This window comes from Oculina patagonica, chromosome 13 (genome assembly GCF_052425735.1).
Source record: "Oculina patagonica isolate OP01 chromosome 13, crgOcupat, whole genome shotgun sequence".
NCBI lineage: Eukaryota > Metazoa > Cnidaria > Anthozoa > Scleractinia > Oculinidae > Oculina > Oculina patagonica.
The window spans coordinates 16,595,783-16,618,737 of NC_135770.1; the positions used below are offsets into that span (position 1 = coordinate 16,595,783).

Sequence of the window (22,955 nt, forward strand, 5' to 3'; positions counted from 1 at the left end):
TCTCAACTTTTGAAAGCATGAAGGGTGGGTTGATGGGGTGCATGCAGAAATCTACTAGACGTTGGCCACAATTGTTCATCTCACTAAAACCGTGTCTCCCCATGGCTTTTTCACTATCGTATTGTCAGTTCACACTTCAGTTTTCAGATCGCCCATAATCAAGATTAGGTCATGCTCAAGGCATTTAGATGACGGCGAGGGTCCGGCCCCGTTACACATGGGAGTCCCTCCCCGGGTGACACGCTGGAAGTATAAAACACGCAATATAAAACGAAATCGAAAATACTAATCGCTACCGGAAAAACTATGAAACGATGGAACCAACAATTCTTTATTTACCTATGTTTTGAAAGTTGTTTTTGTCGCTTTTAAAGCGTTCCACTGATCCGGAGTAAGGTATTAATGGTGATCTGGCCTCCAAGACACTTTGCGGATTGCTTTGCGATGGTAGTTTAATATCTCTATCGTGATTAGCCATCTCAGGAGTGGGTTCTTTAAAACACAAGGCGAATTCTCGATTTTTTAAATTCTCTGTGCATAGTACAAGGCAGTTCTTTTGTCTGGCTGCCAATGAATGCCATTTGGAACGTGCGTTATTTGTAGGCTTAAACTAAATTTTTAACAAAAGTCAACTATTACTGAACATACGTCTCTATGGAGATTCTGTTTTCTTCGAAACCTTAAACATTCTGTCATTTCACTGCTCAGTTGCCATTGGTTATTGAGCTGCAACATATCACTAAACTGCCAACTCGGCATTCGGTAACTTACAGCCGAAATATCGAAGTATCTTTCAAGCTGGTCTCTTGGGAATAAATTTAACATGAAATTATTGCCCAACTCAAAAATTTCGAGCTTCTTTTTAAAAAATTCTTAATTTAATCAGCTCCCACAAAATGAGAAGCGAGCAGTGAAACAGTAGAATATTCAAGGTTTTGAGGGAAGCAGAATATCCATAGAGACGCATGTTTTCAATGTATTAGTGGGCAGTTTGGTTAAAAACTTAATTTTACCTTTAAACTTACAGCTTTACACTTTCCAAAAGGACTTTATTGGGTCATGGATTATGTTCATTCCGTACGGTAATCGAGATCCCGCCCTGGAATAAAGCAAGAAATGCGACACAATTAGAAAATACAGATCAAAGAACAGATTATCATTGATACGAAGGTGTGGTTAGTAACAATAAAAGCAACGTTTATGCCTAGATAGTAGACACAACATCGCACCTCATGTACGAAAATAAAGTCATTGTTTATCTTTCTTTTAAAAGAAAGCACGAATAAATGCTTCTACAAAAAAGGCACCGTGGCTTATCATAACGGTCTGGGCTGCATCTAAAGCCCTGTCGAAAAGGCCATTGCGTTCGTGCGCGTTATTTTGAACGATTGTCGCGTTTCCTGTTACTGATCAGACCCATCGTATCGATGGTAATCTGCTCTTCATGTAAACCTTGCTAATGGAATCGCGCTTGTTGTTTCAGTATCTATATCGTGGTAAGCTAGCCCCGACGTGAGAGCTTTCAATATGCCAGTGAGATTCGCCATTTTTTAAAATTCATTGTACATAGTCCACGGCAGTTATTTAGTGTAGCTACCAAGTTGATGAAGGCCATTTAAAGTGTTTTCTTTTTACATTTTAATGGTAATTTTTATCAAAAATTGGGTTTTCAAACAAAATGCCTACTGATTGTTAACATGTGTCTCTATGGATATTCCGCTCTCCTCTAAATTTTGAACATTCTACTATTTCACTGCTTTACTGCTCACTTGCCATTGGTCATTTGCAGTTGCACCATATCGCTGAACCACTCATTCAATGGGAGCTGATTAGGTAACGAATTCTCCTAGCAATCATAAATAAAAACTATGAGCTATGTAAGGAGAATGTGATTTAGATGCTTAACATCGATAAAAGTGTTTATTAACAAAAACTCTTCAAATGCTAGCTTATTCGTGCATGCTGAAGAGCCCTACACTTTACTGCAAGGTTTTAAAATGGCAGCGTTGAAATTCACTGGCTTCATTTTTCTGGTTTATTTTACCGTCTACGCGAATGCTGGCCAAGGGAGATTTTGCAAAAAAGCAGATCAGAAGTTAGCAGATCTTAAAACCCTGGTTGGAAATATTGACTGTTCAGGTCAAGGTACAAAACATGTTTTTTCTGTTTCAATTTTTTTCCTTCGTCAGGTTGATTCTTTTTCTTTTTTCGTAGACGCTCAGTGTGTTCTAACGAAAATTACTAATCTGAATAGTTCTCTCGTGGTTTTCTATTCGCTGATAGAACGCGTGTCTTTAGAAAGGCAAAATAATTCTTGATTTTTTCTTTAAAAATGCGATTGTGGGTTTTGGACTGTAATCCACTGGCCCTCGTTTATTTATGAGCGATAGTCAACTTGGATGCACCTCGTTGATTATCGCTCATATAAAACTCGGACTCGTAGTTAATTTTTAAAGAGAATTTTTGGCTTTAGACCAGTGATATCATACGCCAAAAAGTTCCTCTTCTTTGTTATAAACTACTTACGAATTTTATTTTTGTATTTACTGTTTAGCTTCGGGTTCCTGTGGGCCTTCCGGACCAAGCTCGTGCAAAGAGATTTATGACCAAAAGAAGTGAGTTGTTATAAGAAAATAGTGCAAAAGTCATTAAAAGTATAACGGAAGAACTTGACTGATAAAATATCCGATTTTGCTTCCTTTGACTAGAAACTCTGTATATATCAAAATAAACACTGTAAAAATTTCCTGAAGCGTGCATTACATGATTTGAATTGATTTTCCAGGCCGAGCGAGAACAAGGCATACGTGCTCCAGATGGACACTGGGAAGTTTCCTGTTTACTGTAACATGGATGGCGCTGGTCTGGGGGACTGTGGCGATGGAGGATGGACGCTGGTCATGAAGATTGACGGCAGTAAGGTATTTCAAACGACATTTTGTTCAAATAAATCTGTTTTGTACTTAGACTTGTTTGCAAAGACCAATATTTAAAGAGAAATATTCTGTTCTGGAAAGTACTTTAAAAAATACAATGATCTTGCTAAGAGCAAGTGAAGCAAGCGTCATTTAAAGGTATAGGCCACGGTATTTTAAAACATTCTGTTGGAAACAAACTCGTGTCAAATCAAATGACTTGCACGATGAGGAGTTTAAACGGTGAACAACTGATTACAGGGAAATCCAGGTATCGAATAACAAAATGTTTTGAAACATTTAACAATAAAAATCAGCGATAAGAAAATTAAACGTTGCCAATGTTAATAATATAACGTATCACGGAAGGAAAATTGGTGTTTTCGTTCAAAGTGAAATTGTGTGCAAACCATCAATGGTATTCAGAAAATATATATTTTATTGGGTTACCATTGATGGTTTGCACACAATTTCACTTGGAACGAAAACGCCAATTTTCCTTCCGTGATACCTTAACTTGGCAATAATGACAAAGAGTCATCGAAACGTCGTTAATCTTTTATATTGTTAATTTTTTTTCTAAAATCCAAGAAAGCGAAAATAAAAAAAAGGATGGCGAAACCTTTATACGGTTGAAATGGTTTGCATTTTTGTCGATTTCTTCGAAAGCGAAGTTTTGATGCCCAAAATTTTCCTTGTATCAGTTAGCTAAATTTTTATCGGAAAATGGATATTCCAACTTTATCAGGAATATTTAAGGTCACAGTCAAAGAAAAAAGGCCTATGTCACACAAACAGTTAAAGAACATAGCCTACGTCCAATTGTGTGACACAGAATTGGGCAAATTTTTCCATGAAATATTAGTTCACTTATCTTACCAACTTAGTAAAGCAACTTTTTCATGGCTGTTACAGCCTTGATTGTAAAATAGATTGGAACGAGGAAAGCTTCTGCCAAAAAATCAGTTTCTTGATAAGATTGTCGTTATTTTATCTTGCAGAAAACGTTTCTCTTCGATTCGTCTTACTGGACCGACAAGAACACATACGGCGTCCCTGAAGGAGAGACAGGCTTGGATCACGATGAGACCAAGTTACCAACCTACTGGAACACACCCTTTACCAAGATTTGCCTCGGAATGAAGATCCCTGGAGAAAACACAAGGTTCCTTGTTCTGAACAAAGAGGCCGTCTCGCTGCACGCTCTGATCTCAGATGGTAAATACCGCCCAACCTCACTGGGTCGTGACACATGGAAGACCTTGATCGGATTTCAGGCCTCCCTGCAGCGCAACTGCAACAAAGAAGGTTTTAATGTTCAGTCTGACAACGCCGCTTATTCTAAAGTAAGAATTGGATATATGTCTAATGAACAAAATGATTGCGGTACCGGTGACTCCAGGATCGGGTTTGGTACAGGAGGGCTTCAGGATAATTCCAACTCCTGTGGCAACGAGGCTACGAACGGTGGAGACAACGGAGACAAACACATCAAGGCCATGGGATACATCTTAGTTCAGTGAAATGAACTGGAACTGTTCAGGCTAAACTTTTAAGGGGCAGAGCTACACTTTAGCATGAAGCATAAAAAGTTGTTTATTGTTATCGTTCAAAAGGCGTAACATGTTTTAAAAGTTGAAATGAAAATGGGTTTATATTGTTGCTGTTATGCAAAAAAAAAAGAGGGGTTTATGAATCTATTATTTCGTCTCATTTGATGTATTACTGGGAACATAGTTTATTGATGGTAATAGTCAGGAAGCCCGGCAAAGTTCTTTGTTGTATGTTTTTTCGGTATTTTGGGGGCTGACCGTGCACAAAACCTGACAAAATACAGTAGGTGGTTACGTGTGTTCATGCAACTAACCGAATAGAAACATTGAGATTACGTTATTCATGCACAGTGTATGAGCGCAAAACAAAAGTTGTGCAGGGTTGTGGACCTTCCAACATAAATCTTGGCCTCTTTGTTTGCTCCTTTGGTGGCTGCCAAGCTTTGATGGTTGCATTTCCCTCTATTAACTATGCTGGGAATCATCTTATCTTACTAGCTTTATTATTGTGCTATATCGACGACGCCGACGCCATCCTATATTACTTGGATAAACAAATGTAGATTGATCTTGATCTTAACCAAAAATATTACAACTTTAAAGTGAACGAATAACATAATCAGGCGTTTTGTGCAGAACATCCTCCTTTGTTCAGGCTATGATTTAATCAGTCTTGAATCATTAGGCTTTTTAAAATGCAATCTTTAGCAGATCACGTAAAATTGTTTGACCTATTAAAGCCTTGCGTCAGGCACCGCTCGAATTGCAAAATGAAAAAAAGTCAAGCAAACATTTATACATGTTTGCGCCAGTTCTTGAGTTGCCTCTACAATATATAAAAGGGACATTTAAGAAGGATAATGGAGGCTCACTAATAGCCGGAGAGTAAAAAGAATCTCACGTGGTCACCCCATCACTTTCGGTGCCCCTCTGTAACGAATTTGATACTACGTTGATTTGTTTCTGCTAACAATACTCATGGAAAAGCCAAAAAACCTCAGAAGAAAAAAGTACTACCATTTGCGTTCATCCATGAAGCGTGGCGAATATAGCGCGTAGTTTTACTTTTAGGAGGAAGTTTCCAGAAAAATCAAACAAAAATGATTTTTTGCGGCAATGCTAAAAAACAGAGAGTTCGCTCATCTTTTGCATATAGGTAGCCCTTAGTAAAACTAAAAACATTATGTTGTTTTTTTCTTCAGATATTTTCTATTTTTCTGAGAAAAACGAAATTTTCGATTTCACGCCTAGACGCGATTCAGAGAGTCCAAACTGGGTTGAAATTTGACCATTTTCATTCGATTCGCATGTCAAAACGATCAAGCGCAGAAAAAAATTAATACAACCGGTTTATTGTATGACTCTTCCTTATCCAAAGAAGCATAATTTCAAAAGTTTTGGTTTAATCTAATTATCTAACGGTAAACAAAACAAGACTATTCTCACGCACCATGAAAGTCGGTCGGTCAAAAGAATCGGCCTTTTTTACCATGTGCAATATCTCGGAATTCCTTGAGAAGAAAATTGTTTCAACTGTAGAAGGATGATACTTTCAAAATATGTAAAGTTTGGTTTGGGCCAATTATTAGGCACTTGTCAAAAAATTATTCAAAATCGTACAAAAACGGCACAAAATCACGCCAGCCTTCGAATGCGTGACCAAACGTATAACCACTGTATTTGTTTTTTAAATCAATTTAATCGCAATACTAACAATACAAAGGCATAAATCAACATAAAATGTTTACCTTTTCCTGGTTTTGATGTCCTGACTGTTGCAATACGTTTCTTTCCTGTCAATTCTTTAATGGCTTCCCGTTCAGTTCGCATGCTCTTGTCGAATCCGTCTTGTGACTGGTGAATTTGAAGCAACCACTGCTAGGTTTTTATCAAAATATGTCTCGTCATCATTAACGTGCGCTACTTGTGTTACTTGATTAAACCATATTTCAGGTTATAGCCGGCAAAGCGTTTTCAATAAGCCACTTTGCAGTGCCCGAAGTAATATTTGCATACTTCCGAGACAAGCGTGACATTTTTTGTACTTAAGGTTGTGGGATGTGGTGGGGTGAGGGTAGGGTCTTGAATTTCAGCTGAACCGATGGTTTGAGAGTGTTTGGAGATGAATTATCATAAACTCGTATTTACCACGTGATTTGATTATAAGTTCTGCTTACGCTCAAAATCAGAGAGAGAAAAAAAAAGACAATCACCATTATTTTTCTAGCCTGCCGCGTGCAGACGAATAAAACCCCGGTGTATATACAATAACCGAGCTATTGCGCGCGTTGTGATTGGTTGATGCCTGTCATCTCTGGCGCCAAAACGTTGTCAATTTCGCGACCTAACCGCAAACGTTTCATTGGTCAAAAGTGACAAGTAACCAGACAAAACCGTTGAGGTTTTAAAAGTAAAACTACGCGTTAAATTCGTCACGCTTCAAGGATGGACGCAAATGGTAGTGAACAGAACCTGCAATCTTAAGCAAATTTAAGTTCAGCTCAGGCATGTCGTCAAAAACCAACTGAAGAGAAAGTTGCAAGTTTTTAAAAAGGCCCGAAGTTAAAAGCACGCAACATGACTTAAAGCGAAAGAAAGAGGCTGGAGGAATCGAAAACATACCTGCCCATGATCTCGATGTTCGTTTTTGTACAGGAACGGCCCTATTTTACAGGGAAATGCATTGTTTTTAATAATTAGAAATTCGGATTCATGTTAGTTAGTGAACACACTTTTGAAGGTGGTCTTTGTCCTAATGTAATTGTTATTCTTTGTTCTTATCTCTCATTTGACTTTTTGTCGAAAAGAAACGGGATTTGTACAGTTTTAGTGTGAAATTCTGACTAGGAGCAATGGTTCACCAAAATAAATAAAATTAATAAACCGTTGAGAATAAACCATTGAGAATGAGGTCATAATGACGTCTCGATTGCAGATTTCGATATTTTGACGGCAACATTTGACTCAACGCATGAAATTAAATTACCTAACATACCCCCATCTTACACCTTGTTTGGCGAGGTATAGATGGTTTACCATGGTGAACTGCACAGGCCCGCAAATGATCCCGGCCCGCAAATGATCCCGGGACAGCAAATGATCCCCAAATTGGACCGCAAATGATCCCAGGACCTGAAATGATCCCCAAATTGAACCGCAAATGATTCCCAGTCCGGAAACGGTCGCCTGACCGTAAATGATGGATATGCCTGGACTAAAGAATTTGGACAGGGGATTTTTAAAATTCATTTATTAATACAACAATAACAAAAACAATTAACGCAAGAGAATGTACTGTATTTGAACGATTTAAATTCAAAACCACAACTTTAAAAATATCGACACAGCTGCTAAATATGTACCGATTAATAACCTAAAATGCGACAAAGTTTAACAATCCAACTAACAGAAATATGAACTCTTTCCAATCAAGGGATGATTTATTGGCGGCGAAATCCTTTTAGCTGATAGCCATTCATTCAAAGGCAGTCACGCTGCGTTCATAGCGACAATATTAGGGAGTTTAAGAAAACCACAACGGCAACGGGAACGTCGCTAAACGGAGAACAATGCCTCTGCACGTGCGTTTTAATTCTTGATACATTTCTTTGCCGTCCTCTGCAAAATTACAACGTGAAATGACCAAATTCTGCGTTGCCTGGAGAGTACTGAAAAACGTGAACCACGTCAGCTAACTTTTTAAATTTCTATTTCGAATACTGCTGTGTTCAAGATTCAGTTCTGAGATAGTCTTGACAGTGAGAAACAAACTAAATGACTTTAGAGTATTGCGAGATTCGAAGGTAAAATATAAATTCATCTTTTAATCGACGTTGTCCTCGGCGTCGCCGTCGTGGTTTCTTAAACTCCCTAAATGTCGAGACGAAACGTCTGAAGAAAGTTGAGTTTTGTTGCTGATTTCAATCATCTCCGCCTCTTGTTCTCGAGCTACTCTCTTTCGAAATCTGTGGTTTATTTTTTCTTTGAATGTCTTTATCAGGTCACTGAAATAAATTCTGACTCAGGATTTTGTCTACATTTTCGCGTATCTTTCAGTGCAGAGGCGGAGATGATTGACAGCAGGAGCCCATTACCCCTGTTGACAGTAAGACATTTGCACGTGTGCGGTATGCAAATAAACCTACCCAGAGACGCAGTGGTAATAACTCAATCGTTTTCTGTATTTCATTTAATATTTGAAAGAGCGAATTGTGAAGGAAAATGTGTTTTCAAATAGTTAATAAACTACAAATGTGTCATAATCTCCAAAATTTGCACGTAGAAATCTTGTGCACTTCAAAGGAAAAGGAAGCTCGTGTCTACCTAGGCAGCATTGTACAGGAAAAACTTCTAAGTGATTAATTTGATAAATCGACGATTCATGTATATTTTTAGGTGCGTTTTCTTAACGAAAAACTTAAATAGTCACACGTTAATTTTATTTCGTGCAGTATTTTCAAGCTTTGTGTTTTTGCCTGAGGCGCTTGTCTTTTATAGATATGCATCCATAGACTATTCATAAAGTCCACGCCATTCCAAATATTTTGGTGTATTATTTACACGAATCATTTTCGGTCCTGGGATCATTTTTCGGTCCAGTTTGGGATCATTTGCGGTCCCGGGATCATTTGCGGGCCGGGATCATTTGCGGGCCTGTACAGAACCGTTTATAAAAAAACGGTAAATAATTATTTTATCTTTTATAATAATGGTTCATCGTGGTATAAGGGTAAACAAAACCGTAAAATTATTGTGTCCCACGTGATGTTGATTCGCTGACTCGAATGCCAGTAATGATCGATAACTGTATTTTTGATGTCACAATGACGTCATTTTTATGGTAAACCCGTTGGTTCACTGTGGTTAGCCGATATTAAGCTTTTTAAATGAGCTTTAAGCTTGTTCTAAAAGTTGGTACAGGATCGCATTTATAACAGCATTATACAATGAGTCACAGAGAAAAGTGTCAAAATGTTGACAATTGACTTTCACTATCTTTCCCTAACTTTATAGATATGTTTTATTAAGTGTTACGTGCAGCAAGTATGCATAAAACTTGGATTTTTTAAAATGCAAAACATGAAATTACGTTAGGAAATTGGATTGTGACCTATTCAGTTTACTGAGCAACCGATAAAGATTGCACGTGCCAGGTTTGAGGGGAAATCAGTAGATTCCTGTTCTTTGCAATTTTCACCTCCAGACAATTCAAAACACAATTCTTGGGACACTTGCTGCTTTTTTACAGTTCAAACAGGGACAAACAAACGTGAAGCTTAATCTTTCTAATAAGAACTATGTAAAAGCGTGGCTAAATCTAAGCCTTGGAAAAAGACAATCGCTTTTGACTTTCAACGCCTCTAAATATGTTCAATGTCCTAAACTAGACCTGAAATAGATGAAAAGATGCTCTTGTGGGGATAATTAAACGTTCTGATCCCCTTTTTTCATTTAAATGAACTACAGAGGATAAGTTTCGTCCAAATGAGTTGTGAAGACTCAGTTGTGCATTTGTTTTGAAGTTAATAAAGTTAATGATCCAAATGACGCAGTACAATTAATATATCTCAGTCCCTAAGTCGAGTAAATAATTTCATTTATTTTTTTTCTCAAGCATCTCAGCGGTCCGGAATCCTCAATCCTTGAACCTGATTGGCTAATTGCACGCGCTCCAGCGGTGCGGATTTTCCCATCCGGACCCCGCGTACGGACCGCTCACGGCGCGAAATCACTTTGCAGCTTTGGTCTAACGAACACATGAAAGTTTTGCTCTCCAAAATCGAAATAGCTGTTCACCAAACGTTGTAAATTTGAAAGGACAAAATAGCAGTGGAATTTAAGGCCTCAAAGTTCTTCAAAAGGCGAGTATTTATTTATTTCTTAACAAAATTGAGTTGTAGTTTACCGTTCGTAGTTTGCCTTTGTTTGTGCATTTCGCAATGATTTTCACGTCATTGTGGTAGTCCTTTATTGGCTAACATATGCAAAATCACATGTACGTTTTCAGTATTTTAAAAGTTATGACCGTTTGTATCAATACATGTGCGAGTAATAACGACGATATAAGCGAAAATGTTGTTATTACTCGCACACGTGCTGATACCAGGCTGATAAAAATGGTCATAACTTTTGAAATACTGAAAACGTACATGTGATTTTGCATATTTTAGCCGATAAAGGACTACACTTTTCGGCTGTGTAGAGTAGAGTTATCAGCTAGGTCCCGAAATTGAAATATAGAGGTTTTGCACGCGTCACGTGATTCCGTGGCAACCGTTACTACGCCGCCATCTTGCATGCCAGGTCAAACATAAACTAACAAAGGTTCCGTGAGTGATTCGCTGCGATGAGTAGATTTTGCTGTGTTTTTGGGTGTTCCAACGGCTCAGATAGAAACCGTCACCTATCATTTTTCAAAATTCTTTCAGTTATTAAACATCAGGGCGTCTTAACTGAAGAAATTTGGCAAAAAGGCGCGATCAGTGGATCGCAAACATCCGGAGAGACGCAGTTAAAAATGGCGACGTAAGTATCCGCACGTATGTTCTTGTCACTTTCACGAAGGTAAGAGCTTTGAACTATCAAGGGTTTTTTTCCTTGAATACTGCTGGAGTATGTGAAATTTATTTTTCCTTTTTTTTTCTAGGAAAGCCGGCAGATCTTTACAACGAAAGCCATCCTGACTGGGCGCCTACGAAGAACATGGGGCATTCTTCAAGCTCTGTATTAAAGCCAAGCTCGTAGTCTGCTCTTGAAGGTCAAAGACGAGCCAAGGAACGACAGAGCATAAAACGAGAATGTGTACGTGAATTGTTCAACGAAACGGACTGTAGCAACTTAGAAATGGAAATCATCGAGGAGGAATGTGAAAGTGAAAAGGAAAACATTGATGTTGATGAAAGTTTATGTGGAATGGAAAAAACACGACCACCAGCGACCACTTCAATCGGTGTTCAGACTGATCTTTGTATGGAGGACATCGAGGAGTTAGAAACTTTTAAACGATCGCAGGAATCAAAGAACGCTGTTCTTTCACAACCTTGGTTCGAAGCTGACGATGAAAGGGTTAAATTTTATACTGGTTTAACAGCAATGAGTGTTCTGATGGCGGTGTTTGAACTAATTAGCCCTGCACTACCTGAACGAAAGTGTGTTTCCAAGTTTCAACAACTTATCATGACTATCATGCGCCTCAGACTGAATCTATCGGTCCAGGACTTGGCAAACAGGTTTGGAATACATGCATCCACTGTATCAAGGGTTTTTCAGAGTTGCGTGCATGCAATGTTTGCATTCATGACATTTCTTGTGTGATGGCCAGAGAGAAAGGAACTTAGGTTGACATTACCTGCCTGTCTCAGAGAGAAGTTCTCCTCATGTGCTGTCATAATTGACTGCTTCGAAGTTTTTATTGACCGGCCTTCATGCTTGGTTGCTCGTGCGCAGACGTCATTTTTCAACCTTCGTTCGATGCCAATCAGTAGTGGTCATTATATCCTTGATTTCGCATTCCCAGATAAAAAGAGGGAGATGTTGCTACTTGTTTAGACAACTAGAAATGTTTATGAGCAAATTGATATAAATATTGTCGTTGTTCGATGCGAATAAAATATTTCACAGCGGCTTAAAAAATGCCTATTTTTCCAATTTTCCAGACGTTGCGGAGAGCCCGAAGGGGCAAAATATTTAATGCTCCTAACGGGGCCAGAAAATCATTTTGAATCAAAACAAATCTGTTTTAGTTCTAGCCTCGGTAAAGTCTTTCAGTTGCCAGAGTTTCAGGCAAAATTGTTTTTTGACGCGAATTTGAGCGGGTGTTTTTCAGAAAGACAGCCTCTTAACCCTGTTTCGATCAGTTTTTTGGCTCTCAAGCCTGCGAAGTTTCAAAGAAGCATTTGTGCAGGTTATGAAATGGGAAAGACTGGAATTAGACCGTAATGTCCAGCACATTTTGTCAAATTCTTATTATCGGTATATGGAACATCGACAAAATGAATGTAAAATTATTAATTGGTTTTACTAGTACAGTGAAGTCTCCCTCAGGCATACACACTCGGGACCAACTCTAAATGTGTGCCTTAGAGAGGTGTGGTCGGGCAGGAACAACCAGCCAAGCATTGGCGCCTTGGGAGATGTGCACCTTACAGTGGTGAGCGCTTTGAGAGAGTTGGCTGTGTTAATTTTTTATTAACTATTAATACAATGAAAGAATCGATAACGAAAAGTGGTCTCACATTTCAAAACTCTTTCTAGAGAATTTGTTTTCAGACACATTCCAACAAAACATTCTCTTCCAAATATAATTTTCTTTTTTTCATGTGCTTTGTCCGTTTCCTGTTGCTTTCTCACAGGGTCGGTAGACGTTCGACATATCCCCCCGCCCTGCATTTTCTCATTTATGCCCATTGTGCTTTTTCTCTGTTACAACTTCCTTTGTGTGAACAGTACATGATTTTGTCGATGCGACATGAAATTTAGACGAAACAATTTCCGTCTAAGAAAAGTGCATGCGGCAGTCGTATTAAGAGTGAGTCCGCACGAGAGCCATGCAGGTGAGTCTACAGCTCATCTCACCGATTTCTCTCACATTTAGCACACATGTGTAACTTCACTAAGACATTAACCATGTGCAATATTTTGGTTCAATTGTTTATTGTTTTGGAGTAATGTCAATCAAACTGTCAGACAGTGGAAAGTACTTAAATTTGACCTAAAAATATTCACCATGTTTGATCCCCTGCTACATGCTAAATATAAAAAGAAATGATACGAAACTTTTACATAAGACAAATCAAGTCCCGAACAATAGAAAAACGTTCAGTAAACTTGTGTCATTTGCTGCGTTTGGCTGAAAGCAAAATTCCAAATCTCCTTATTCAATTCGTATCAAAAAAGTGGGGTTTCAAAAGTCGTTGTTTGTAGACATGCGGCGTTTCTTCAATCGAATTTGAAAGTATCAATAGATTGCCAAGGAAATGGTGTCTCTATTTATCAAATAAAATCTCTGTTAAGTTTAAGAGGAATTACAGGTTCGCATCAATAAATGGTGTTAACTTCGTGACAATATGCAAATGAGCTCAACACGGAAATCGTGATAAGTTCAGAGTTTGTAAAATATAAACTAAATAGAATATTGCTATAAGAAGTAAAACATCGTTATGAAGCTTTTTGCATAAAAATACTTTTAAATCGTTAGTAGTTTTAACTACTGGAAGTCGTTGGCTGGTAATAAGCAAATTAAACAAATTCAAACGAATACAAAGGTCATACCGACATGCTGGTCGTACCGCACCAATGTGAAAGATATCCCCACAAGCAAGCATCATTGCATAAAAGTCATTTCCTTCAAGGGTTTTTGGCATCGCCCTCTTGGTGTGTAAGCTACATTTTGTCGTATTTGCCAGCACCATAGTAATTTAAGAACAGATGTTATCAAAACAAGTTGGCGGCGAGGCATCAAATATAATATCCACCGATCATGAAAACCGACTTGTTTTAGAATTCGGTCGCGTGTTTTGTTCACATATAAAAAACATGTTTCCACTGCAAAGAAATTATGCAGTCATCGTTTCCATCCAGTGAGAATCTGCGGCACAAGTGGTTTTTGGTGCTGTCGTTCTTCGAAGAACACCGACAATAGTTGATTGCGTGACAGACCGACTTGAGAATTTTATCTCAAATTTCATGTCTCAAATTTCACTCTGACTCAGATCATATTGCGATCGTCATGGCTTCGTTTATGTGTTTTCAAGAAGGACCTGACATTCAGGGGCCATGGGGTATGTATTGAGTCATCTATAAATGATCCAATACGCCACAAATCGCCATGGCTTTAATTTTCCACCTTTTTTAATTTTGAAAATCTGAAATCGAAAAATTAGCCTTTAATACCGACTTACCGTAAATAATCTTATAAACGCCAGGGCTTTTTAATCGGGCGTGGCCGATTTATAGTTTACCCTTTGGTCGTCCTAGAGCGTAGTCTCCTGGCGCGGCCAAAAAGACGGGGATAGCTTGGGGTTGCTACAAAACCGCTACGGGTGACGCATACCGCAATGGTTTTCATTTTAGTTTTGACAGGAAATCGTTGCAGGCACACTTGGTCGACTTTTGGGTTAATGTGTAATCAGGTTGTGTTTTTTTGCTTCGGCGGAAGGACAGAGAAAAAAAGCTTACGGGGCAAAGTACAGTATGGGGCCCAGTTCTCGGCCACTTTTGACGTAAACTTGTATTTCTTACCTCAGAAGAACCGCAGGAACTTGAAATTTCTCCCAGAGCAAGCTACATTATTCAGCTTTTTGGTGTAAAGCTATCGACCGATCAAAAATTAATTTGCCCGAGCAATAATAAAAATAAAAGCTCCATTTGTGGGCCCAGTTCTCGGCCACCTTGGCCCAGTTCTCGGCCACTAAAAAGCTTGTGCGTAATTATCTGTAAAAAAATGCTCAATTAATTTTCACAGTCATAAAATCACTCTGTAAACCTATTTATGTTATATCGATCCCAAATTATTTTTATGAGGCTTTGTTTTACTTTAGAAAAGAAGGATTTTAACGCGCCTAGTTGCCTATGTGCAGGTTCTGGCAAAACCGCATTGTGTGACCCGTGCATTTAGATGGTTTATTTTGCAGTGAAAAGGTCTTGAAAGATTTAGGTGTTGTAGAAATAATAGACAAGACAAGAGTCAGCTCAAAACTTAGAGATAAGATTGAACTTTAGTTTTAAAACATTTATTTCTTTCATTCTGGCAGCAGCAGATGAAATTATATTAAAAATAGGTCACCAAGGATGACATGAGTCTAATGCCGTATGGAATAGTGATACAGATTGCGCGGTTTTCGTAAGCCGGTTAAAATTGGTTAGAGGTTTGTGTTCGGGAGTTTAATTTAAAATGCTTATAGCAAGCTAGGGGCATCGTGGATGATTATGGATGAAAACGAAACAGTCATAAATGTTATATGCTTCACAAAATTTAAAGTATGAACAGGAGTTGATGTTACTTCTTCCGTATTGTCCGTAAAATCAGAAACGATTAAACATTTGGACAAGATTGCGTGACGATTTACAAAAAGCATGTTCATTACAACAAGGGTTGAAGAACTTCACATCGTTTTCTTTCAGATTTTTCACCATTTTGATGATGACTCTTGAAACAGATTTTGCAATAAAAGCACTTGAAATAGTGACTGTTACTCTATTGTACTGTAAGCACTTAGTGACAGATTTTCCTAAAAACGGGTGTAAATGCTCACGTCAATATAATGATGACCTTTTGAACGCTGGAAACTAGGCAATTATTATCGAGCTACCATACACAGGAGCGAAGACTGTTTATCATGATGTACAAATTTCGCGAATCATCACTTCCATATCAATGTAACCATTTTATGATTTTTCTAGCTGTAAGAAGAACTTAAGATCTCTGAGAGTCGTAAAAGCATGAAATTCGATTTCAGTGTATGGCAAAGGCCGGGACAGTGTAATACTGCAAAGCGGCCAAACAAACGCATTTTGATTTAGTCGCGTAACTTGATTTACATTTATCCATGTACATCTTTTATTTTTGAAGGTTTTTGTTTGCACTGTAAAGAAAAAATTGGTCAAAATTCGAATGACTTAAATACAAAATACGAGGTAAAGTTTTCTATTTTTTAAAACAAAATAAATATTTGGTCGCATTGTGTAAATAAACGCGAGTCGCCGTCGAAATATTTTTTCTCAAAGACGTCTTGCTTTTTAAGCAAGACGAAAACACAAGTGCTTAACTGAACTGAAAACGAAGATTTATTTTCACAAAAAGCTTACAAATGTCTTAACTGGAAAATTATTACGTCCTGTTCAAGTGTTGAATAATCGTGACTTCATTCTCGTACCTCGAGTCTTCGTCCCTTCTGCGCAGGCTTGAAGAAACGAGCGACTCTCGAAACTTCCGCAGGAGGGCCGATGTTGATTGGTTTTTAAAAGACAATGGAAATCACCGGAAGTAAACCAGATTTCCAAAATGGCGGAAAGTACACAAGAGAAGTGGTTAACTCCAAATCTTTTTGATTTCATGTATCGATGTCTGTAGATGCTGCAACGGTTTAAGAAAACATTCGATTGATCTTAACAGACCAAAACCCAGTAACGAATCGGTTTTGATTCTACTGGAGAGGCTTTGGAGAAGGTAGATGAATCATAAATTATATTTCGTGCTTTCGAGCCTGCAGGATCGCAGACTGCACGCGTGAGAGTTTATGTAATCTCTTCGACGGCGAGGCTGTTATAACCTGCTTCATCGGTTGCTGCATACGGACCATACGAGCTGCTATAAGAGACTGAGATTTTGATTTGATCTTCACAAATTAAGCTTATATACCCGACGGTAGGTTTCTAATTCTATGCCGTAGGATTAATTTTTAAAAGTTTAATGGACGTAATTTTCTTCACAGAGCGAATGGAATAGAATATTATTAAATGTTATTTTAGCAGTTGTTGTGTGAACGTGCATTTTTCTTCACTACCTTGCAAATCACAATGAAACTGAGGTTACATAATCAGTTATAAATTACTGGATTGATCATCTAGCTTGGCAGTCAAAATCCTTTAACTTACATTGTAAATGACCCTCTAGGTGACACCTTTCATTCTTTAAGTTTTGATTTGACCATTATTGAAAATGAAAGGACACTATGATATTTCTCTGTTCCTGACAATCAGTGAGTTATTTTGTTTGTGTTGAATCCAAGGGACTTAACTACTGCAGAAAATGTTGAAAAATTCGTTTTAACTGTTCAAACATACCTTTCCACCCCGGGTGCTTATGACAAATGTGATGTTAAAATTCCCAATACCCCATTTATGATGTTCAGATAGGTTAAAGAAAATATACCCTATAGGGAAGATATTTGTTTACAAACATTGTCTTTGTTATTTAAATGTACAACAATTTGAACAAAAGAACTCTTTGTTTCGCCAGCCAATAGTTTTCTGGTTGGCACATTAATAACAATCGGTGTCGTTAACACTATCTTTGCTATTGGGTGACACCCCTTGTTAGCTTTATGTGGGGGTATCAAGTATACCCCTCCACTCTGGATCCCCATAGGAGAATGACTTTTTATTAACATTTCCAGTTTGGTTTCAGAGACCTGAGATACCATTCTTAAGATAGTTATGACTGAGGTCACATAATTTTAGTTTACTTCAAGTTCATGTTCGAATCTGCAGTGGTGAGAGTGCTTGTCTTTCACCAATGTTCAATTCCCACACCCAGCATAATATGTGGGTTTGTTGTTGCTTATGGTCCTTGCTCCAAGGGTTTTTCTCCAGGTTCTCCAGTTTTCTTCCCTCCACAAAAAAAGACAACACTACTAAATTCCAATTTGATCTGGAATCAGAGGGATTGGAAGAGCCACTATTCATTTTATTTATTTATTCCCTTCCAATATAAAGCAAAACAAGTAGAAGAAGTGAAATGGAAAAGGGCAAAATATAACTAGCTAATTTGATGCTCTTGTTTATTTTTAAATAAACAATAATAATTTGGGATAAAAAAAGTTAACCATAGGAGAGGAAGAGGTATGAATTAATTAATACTGAGCAAAATAATACTGATAGAGTGCTATTTTGAAACGTGTTCTAGTTGGCAAGTACATATAGATAAAGGAGGGTCATTTCAATTTAGTAACATCCAATAATAGTGGGGCAAAATTTCCTTATATTTATTCTGGAGAAACTGGGATTTAAATTTTGTAAGGATGCACTTCAAGTAGAATACTGGGTAATTATGTTGCTCAGATACCAGAGATAAGGTGTAGAAGATTCCACTGTAAATTCCCATTTTACATATGTTGCCATTTGACTTTTTAAAAATGCCTCCACAAGTACAAGTATTTCTGCAGTGGACAACATTAAAACTTGATATTAACTTCTGGTTCAAGGACTGCGAATAAAATATTTTTTTTCCATCCCCCCTGGCTCCCAGTCCTCCCTCCCTCCTGAAAGTACCCTTTAATGAACATGGCACACATAAAAACAAACAGCCTAATATCTATGAAGTCTAATCTGATGCCAAAGGCCACACTGGAAAATAAAACCCTGAGTTTAGATGTTCCCAAGGTGAGGCTATCAGTTATTTTCCCTATAGGGCTTAGACAGGCTTGTAAATACATGATTATGATAGGCACCTCTCAAAGGCAAATACCAATGGTTGTTTGGTTCCAATTTTCACTTGTTTGATTGTAACTAACTCTCCATAATGGTGGTAGATCTTGGGAAGGCTCCAGGTCTCTAGCCTTTCAGATAAAAAAAGCCCCAAAGGGCCCAAAATTTCCACCCGTCTTCCATTTTGATTACCTGTAGATCAGTTGTATAAGGCAGATATTTCTATAACAAGGTTGCCACAGTTCAGGAGAGTTGTCAGGATATGATAGTGCTGGAAAAAATAAATTTCTTAGAAAAATTGGGGAATTTTGAACAGAATTAGAGAAAACTGATATTACAAAGAAAAGTCTGGGAAATTTATCCTTAGTTAAAATCTACATAATTTTTAAACTAGTGGCCGATCAGGCCAGAGCTTATCCCAGTTTCCGTAACACGAAGCAAATAAAAATATTTCTTCTACCCCCTGGATGGGATTATATCCATCACAGGGCTGACCCCCAGCAGTAAATTCACTGGTACCCATTTATATACCTGGGTAGAGAAAGCCACTTTAAGACTAAAGTGCATTGCCCAAGAATACAATGCAGTGCCCTGGCCAGTGCTTGAACCTACCGGTAGACCGGTCGATTTGGAGTCCAGCTCCTTAATAATTAGGCCACCCTGCCACCCTAAATTTATCCTTAGTCAACTTCAATTTTGACAGTTTGACCTGTCAGCAACCAAAGAAACAAAACAAAAAGGAAAAGAAAAGAAAAGAAATAGGCTATCTCTGTGACAGGTGGAAAGGATGGCTGTAAGAGATTGTCAGAGGCTGCTATTTTACCTGATTTCTAAATTTACTTGGTCAGGGAAATTTAAGTCTTACCAGGGAATTTGAAAACTATGTCCAAGGTCAAAAGCTAGAACTGGTCCCAAGGCTGTCCAACTTGCAACATTTTTTTTAGAAATTTGGTTGAATGGATACATCATTGCTTAGTTTAACTTGGCAATGTAGTAGTAAGAAGTGCAATTATTAATGATATCAAAATAATAAAAATATTATTTGAATTGTCTTTTACAGCAGTCAAGCCTGTTAATGGTTGTACCTGTACATGTTTCAGTATGCTTGTGGATTTATTTCCCTATTTAATTCAAACACAAAGTAATAAGACAATAATTTTTTACTGTTGGAAAACTGCAAATTAACCACCACTCGTCTGCACTGCTTTGTCAATATAATTATTAGGTTTTCAAATAATCTTACAACTTATAGAAACAGATTTACTGGATTTCCCAAACAATACAGCTAATAAAAATTGTGATACACAGTATGATCATTAAAAACTATAGCTATCTGTAATATCGCCTGATAAAATAGCAATCCACATTTTACATACCATGCCAGTCAAAGCGATCTATATGTGGTTCGTCCACAACGTGCAACAGTTAAACCTGCCTCGTATGATTTAAAAACTTATTTTGCCGTTTCAGGAGCTCTATATAACCGATTTTGTTTCTGTACCAGGGTTTCGAGTTGAGCAAAGATGAGTTGAAAATTCTTCAGGTTCCCCAGTGGCTTTATGGCGGGTCGAGAGGCGATATTATAACACAGAATAGATGAGTTAAATTTTTTTGAAGTCTGCGAGTGACTGTGAGCACAATCCATAAATCCTCAAAAGATGCGGTCATTTGGTAAACAAGAACTTGCCGAGAACGGTTGGCAGGACAGGCAGAACATCTCTTTCCAACAGTAAGGATCTAAAGGATCTCTAGCTGCTTGCCGTTTGAAGTAGAATCTCTCCGAAAGTTTATCTTTGCTCCACTTGAGACGCCATCTTTGTTTTTAGCGGTCAGGCATGCGCAATTCAACCGGAAGTCCGATATTTTCGGACTTCCAATCGGAACATTCCAGGGTCGCTCGTTTCCTGACCGCGGGTCAAAGGGAACGAAGACCCTGGGTACGAGGATGTCGTGACTTGAGAAAGAACTTTTAATTATGCGTGGGAACACGTGTCGCTGATTGGCTGTTTTTAATTGAAACTAATCGTGCGTGTCCGTACGGAGTCCGTTCTTGCAGCTGATCATTGTTTTCTACATTACAGCGAACGATTATCGATCCCGAACCATTCCCTTGGGATTGCTAACAGCTTTTTTCATATAACAAAGAGTCTAATGCGCATGCGCAAAGCGCACGCAAGCATTAGACTCAATAATGCGCATGCGCAAAGCGCACGCAAGCATTAGACTCAAAAACCAAGCGCTAAGCTGTGATAGCGAGCAGGGTGGCCGAGAACTGGCAAATACGCAAACGTCGCAAGAAAAAATTTCGAAGTAAATTAAGACCAAAAAATACAACGGTTCAACGAAAAGTTAACTAAAGCAGAAAGCTGAATTATTCTACGTTTCACACGCCAAAAATTAGCTCGTATGGTGGGGGCTTTTGGATAAAATACGAATTTAACTACATCCATGAATTTTTAAGGAGCCGTAAACAAACAAATTTTTCGGGAATGCAAATTCACCTACCTCCGCGTAAACTCGACGTGTGAGCTTTCTATATCGAATTGAACGATCAAACTCAAGATACTTAAAGCACATGAATCAGTCTATCGTTTGAAGGAAATACCTTTTTCTTTTAATTCAACTGGAGTGTGAAAAAACGCGTTAAACACAAAGTGGCCGAGAACAGGACCCGGCCGAGAACTGGGCCCCATACTGTACTGATATTCACCATTGTGAAATTGCACTTACTTTGACAAGTTAAAGTTATTTTTGTAAATGAAAAAGGTAACGTCATTGATGTCACGCAGTGTTTTTTTTTAGCAAACTAGATGGTTTGCTGGTTTCTGACTATGAATGGGGGTGTGATCTTGCGGTATATTTTTTGAGCCTGACTCCGCCGTAAAACTTTTTTTTTATTTAGCAAGAACTGTGTCGATTTTCATTTCTGAACAATTGGTCGTCAAGTCGTTTGTCACAAAGAGTAGAATGTTTGTACAGCATGTTTTGGAATTATTTTAGATTTGGTTAGTAAGACGCTTCTGAAGACCTGAGCAAAACATTGGGAATGTACAGTATTAATAGGAACTTGAATGGAATTTTTCACAAGTTGGATTAAGGTATCAACTGAAAAAAATGGACTTCAAAATGAGAACTTGGATTTTGTTGTAATTAAATTTTATCGCGGATTGGATGCATAATATCACGGCTTTGAAAGTCTTCAAATAATTAGAAAGGTGCCTTTCTTCCTTTTGATCTTATTGTTATTTTCATGTATTGATTATTCGAAAGTGGTTTTCGTTGATACGAAAAAAAAACGGGTTTTCACTGAATTGCTTGAAGTATTTTTAGACGTGATAATATTGGCTTAATCAAATTACATTGTGCACGAAATATTTGTTATTCTTTTGTCTTGAAACTTGAGGAAATTGAAATTTTTGTTTGACAGTAGTGTATGAAAGGCATTTTATAGAACTGAATAAAAAATAAGAAACATTGATAAAGGTTATTTCAAAGATTTATTTTGCCTGATTTTGAAGGGTTTCAGGAGTTTTAAAGAGTGCTGGTAAACGGCTGTATGTTGTTTGTGATTACGGATCTTATTTAGTTTCGAACGCTCTAATTTTTGAAAGGTTAAAACAGGTTAAAACCGGGCGGTTTCATGAGTTTTTTGGGTAGAAAGGTACGGTGGTGGTCAAAAAAAAATGTTTAGAAAGGAATGACTGTAGTAGCACGTAAGTCGGAGGTTTGCGTGAGTCACGGGGTATAGTATGCGTGAGCTGGATTTCCGGCGTCATAACGGCATGTTTTGTTTACTGAAAGATACACTCGACGTTTAGTTAGCTTAGTCGGCTTGGGAAACTATTTTAAAAATGAATGTTGTAATAGTTAATTAATAGTAATCTAGAATTAACCCACTCTCGATTGGAGTCTGTTCTGGATTCGCGCTACCTTTTCGCCGCGAAGGAATTTTGTAAAATTTCGCTAGTGGAAAGAGGTACTGTAAGAAAAGTATCAATAACTCAAAAGGAGGAACTTCTTTGTAGCTCTGAATTAAGACGTATGATAAAATTTTAGAATAAGAAACTTTCGATATATGGTTTTCATATTGTTTTTGTCAATTTCCTTTTGTGGCAGATTTTTTGAGAATCAGCTTTTCTTTCGTGTGATGACAGACACAGGACAGAACGAGAGGTGGATGAGAAAGATGCCGAAGATGAATAGGCACCGAAAAACGACAAGAACCGTCAAGGACTTATCTTTAGAGGGCGGGGAGTTTTGGCATACTGTATTTCGAGGACTGGACTGGACTAGTAAAACGCGGACTTGTAAAACGCGGACTAGTATAACGCGGACTAGTAAA

At 38.0% G+C, this 22,955-nt stretch overlaps 2 protein-coding genes across 3 annotated transcripts in view; both read left to right on the forward strand.

Moving 5' to 3' along the window:
• LOC144634672 (putative skeletal organic matrix protein 5) overlaps nucleotides 1–4,527 on the forward strand; it is a 134,485-nt gene extending 129,958 nt beyond the window's left edge. Inside the window, exons 1-4 of one of the 2 annotated variants that reach the window (XM_078493698.1) lie at nucleotides 2,078–2,145; nucleotides 2,555–2,615; nucleotides 2,786–2,921; nucleotides 3,917–4,527. In XM_078493698.1, coding sequence (XP_078349824.1) covers nucleotides 2,817–2,921; nucleotides 3,917–4,438 — 627 coding nt within the window. In that variant the 5' untranslated portion in view covers nucleotides 2,078–2,145; nucleotides 2,555–2,615; nucleotides 2,786–2,816 and the 3' untranslated portion in view covers nucleotides 4,439–4,527. Of the gene's footprint in view, nucleotides 1–2,077; nucleotides 2,146–2,554; nucleotides 2,616–2,785; nucleotides 2,922–3,916 lie in introns of those variants that run through there. The other variant, XM_078493697.1, reaches the window with a different exon arrangement.
• Nucleotides 1–22,955, forward strand: part of LOC144634664 (uncharacterized) — a 70,891-nt gene that overhangs the window by 24,200 nt on the left and 23,736 nt on the right. The window lies entirely within an intron of this gene.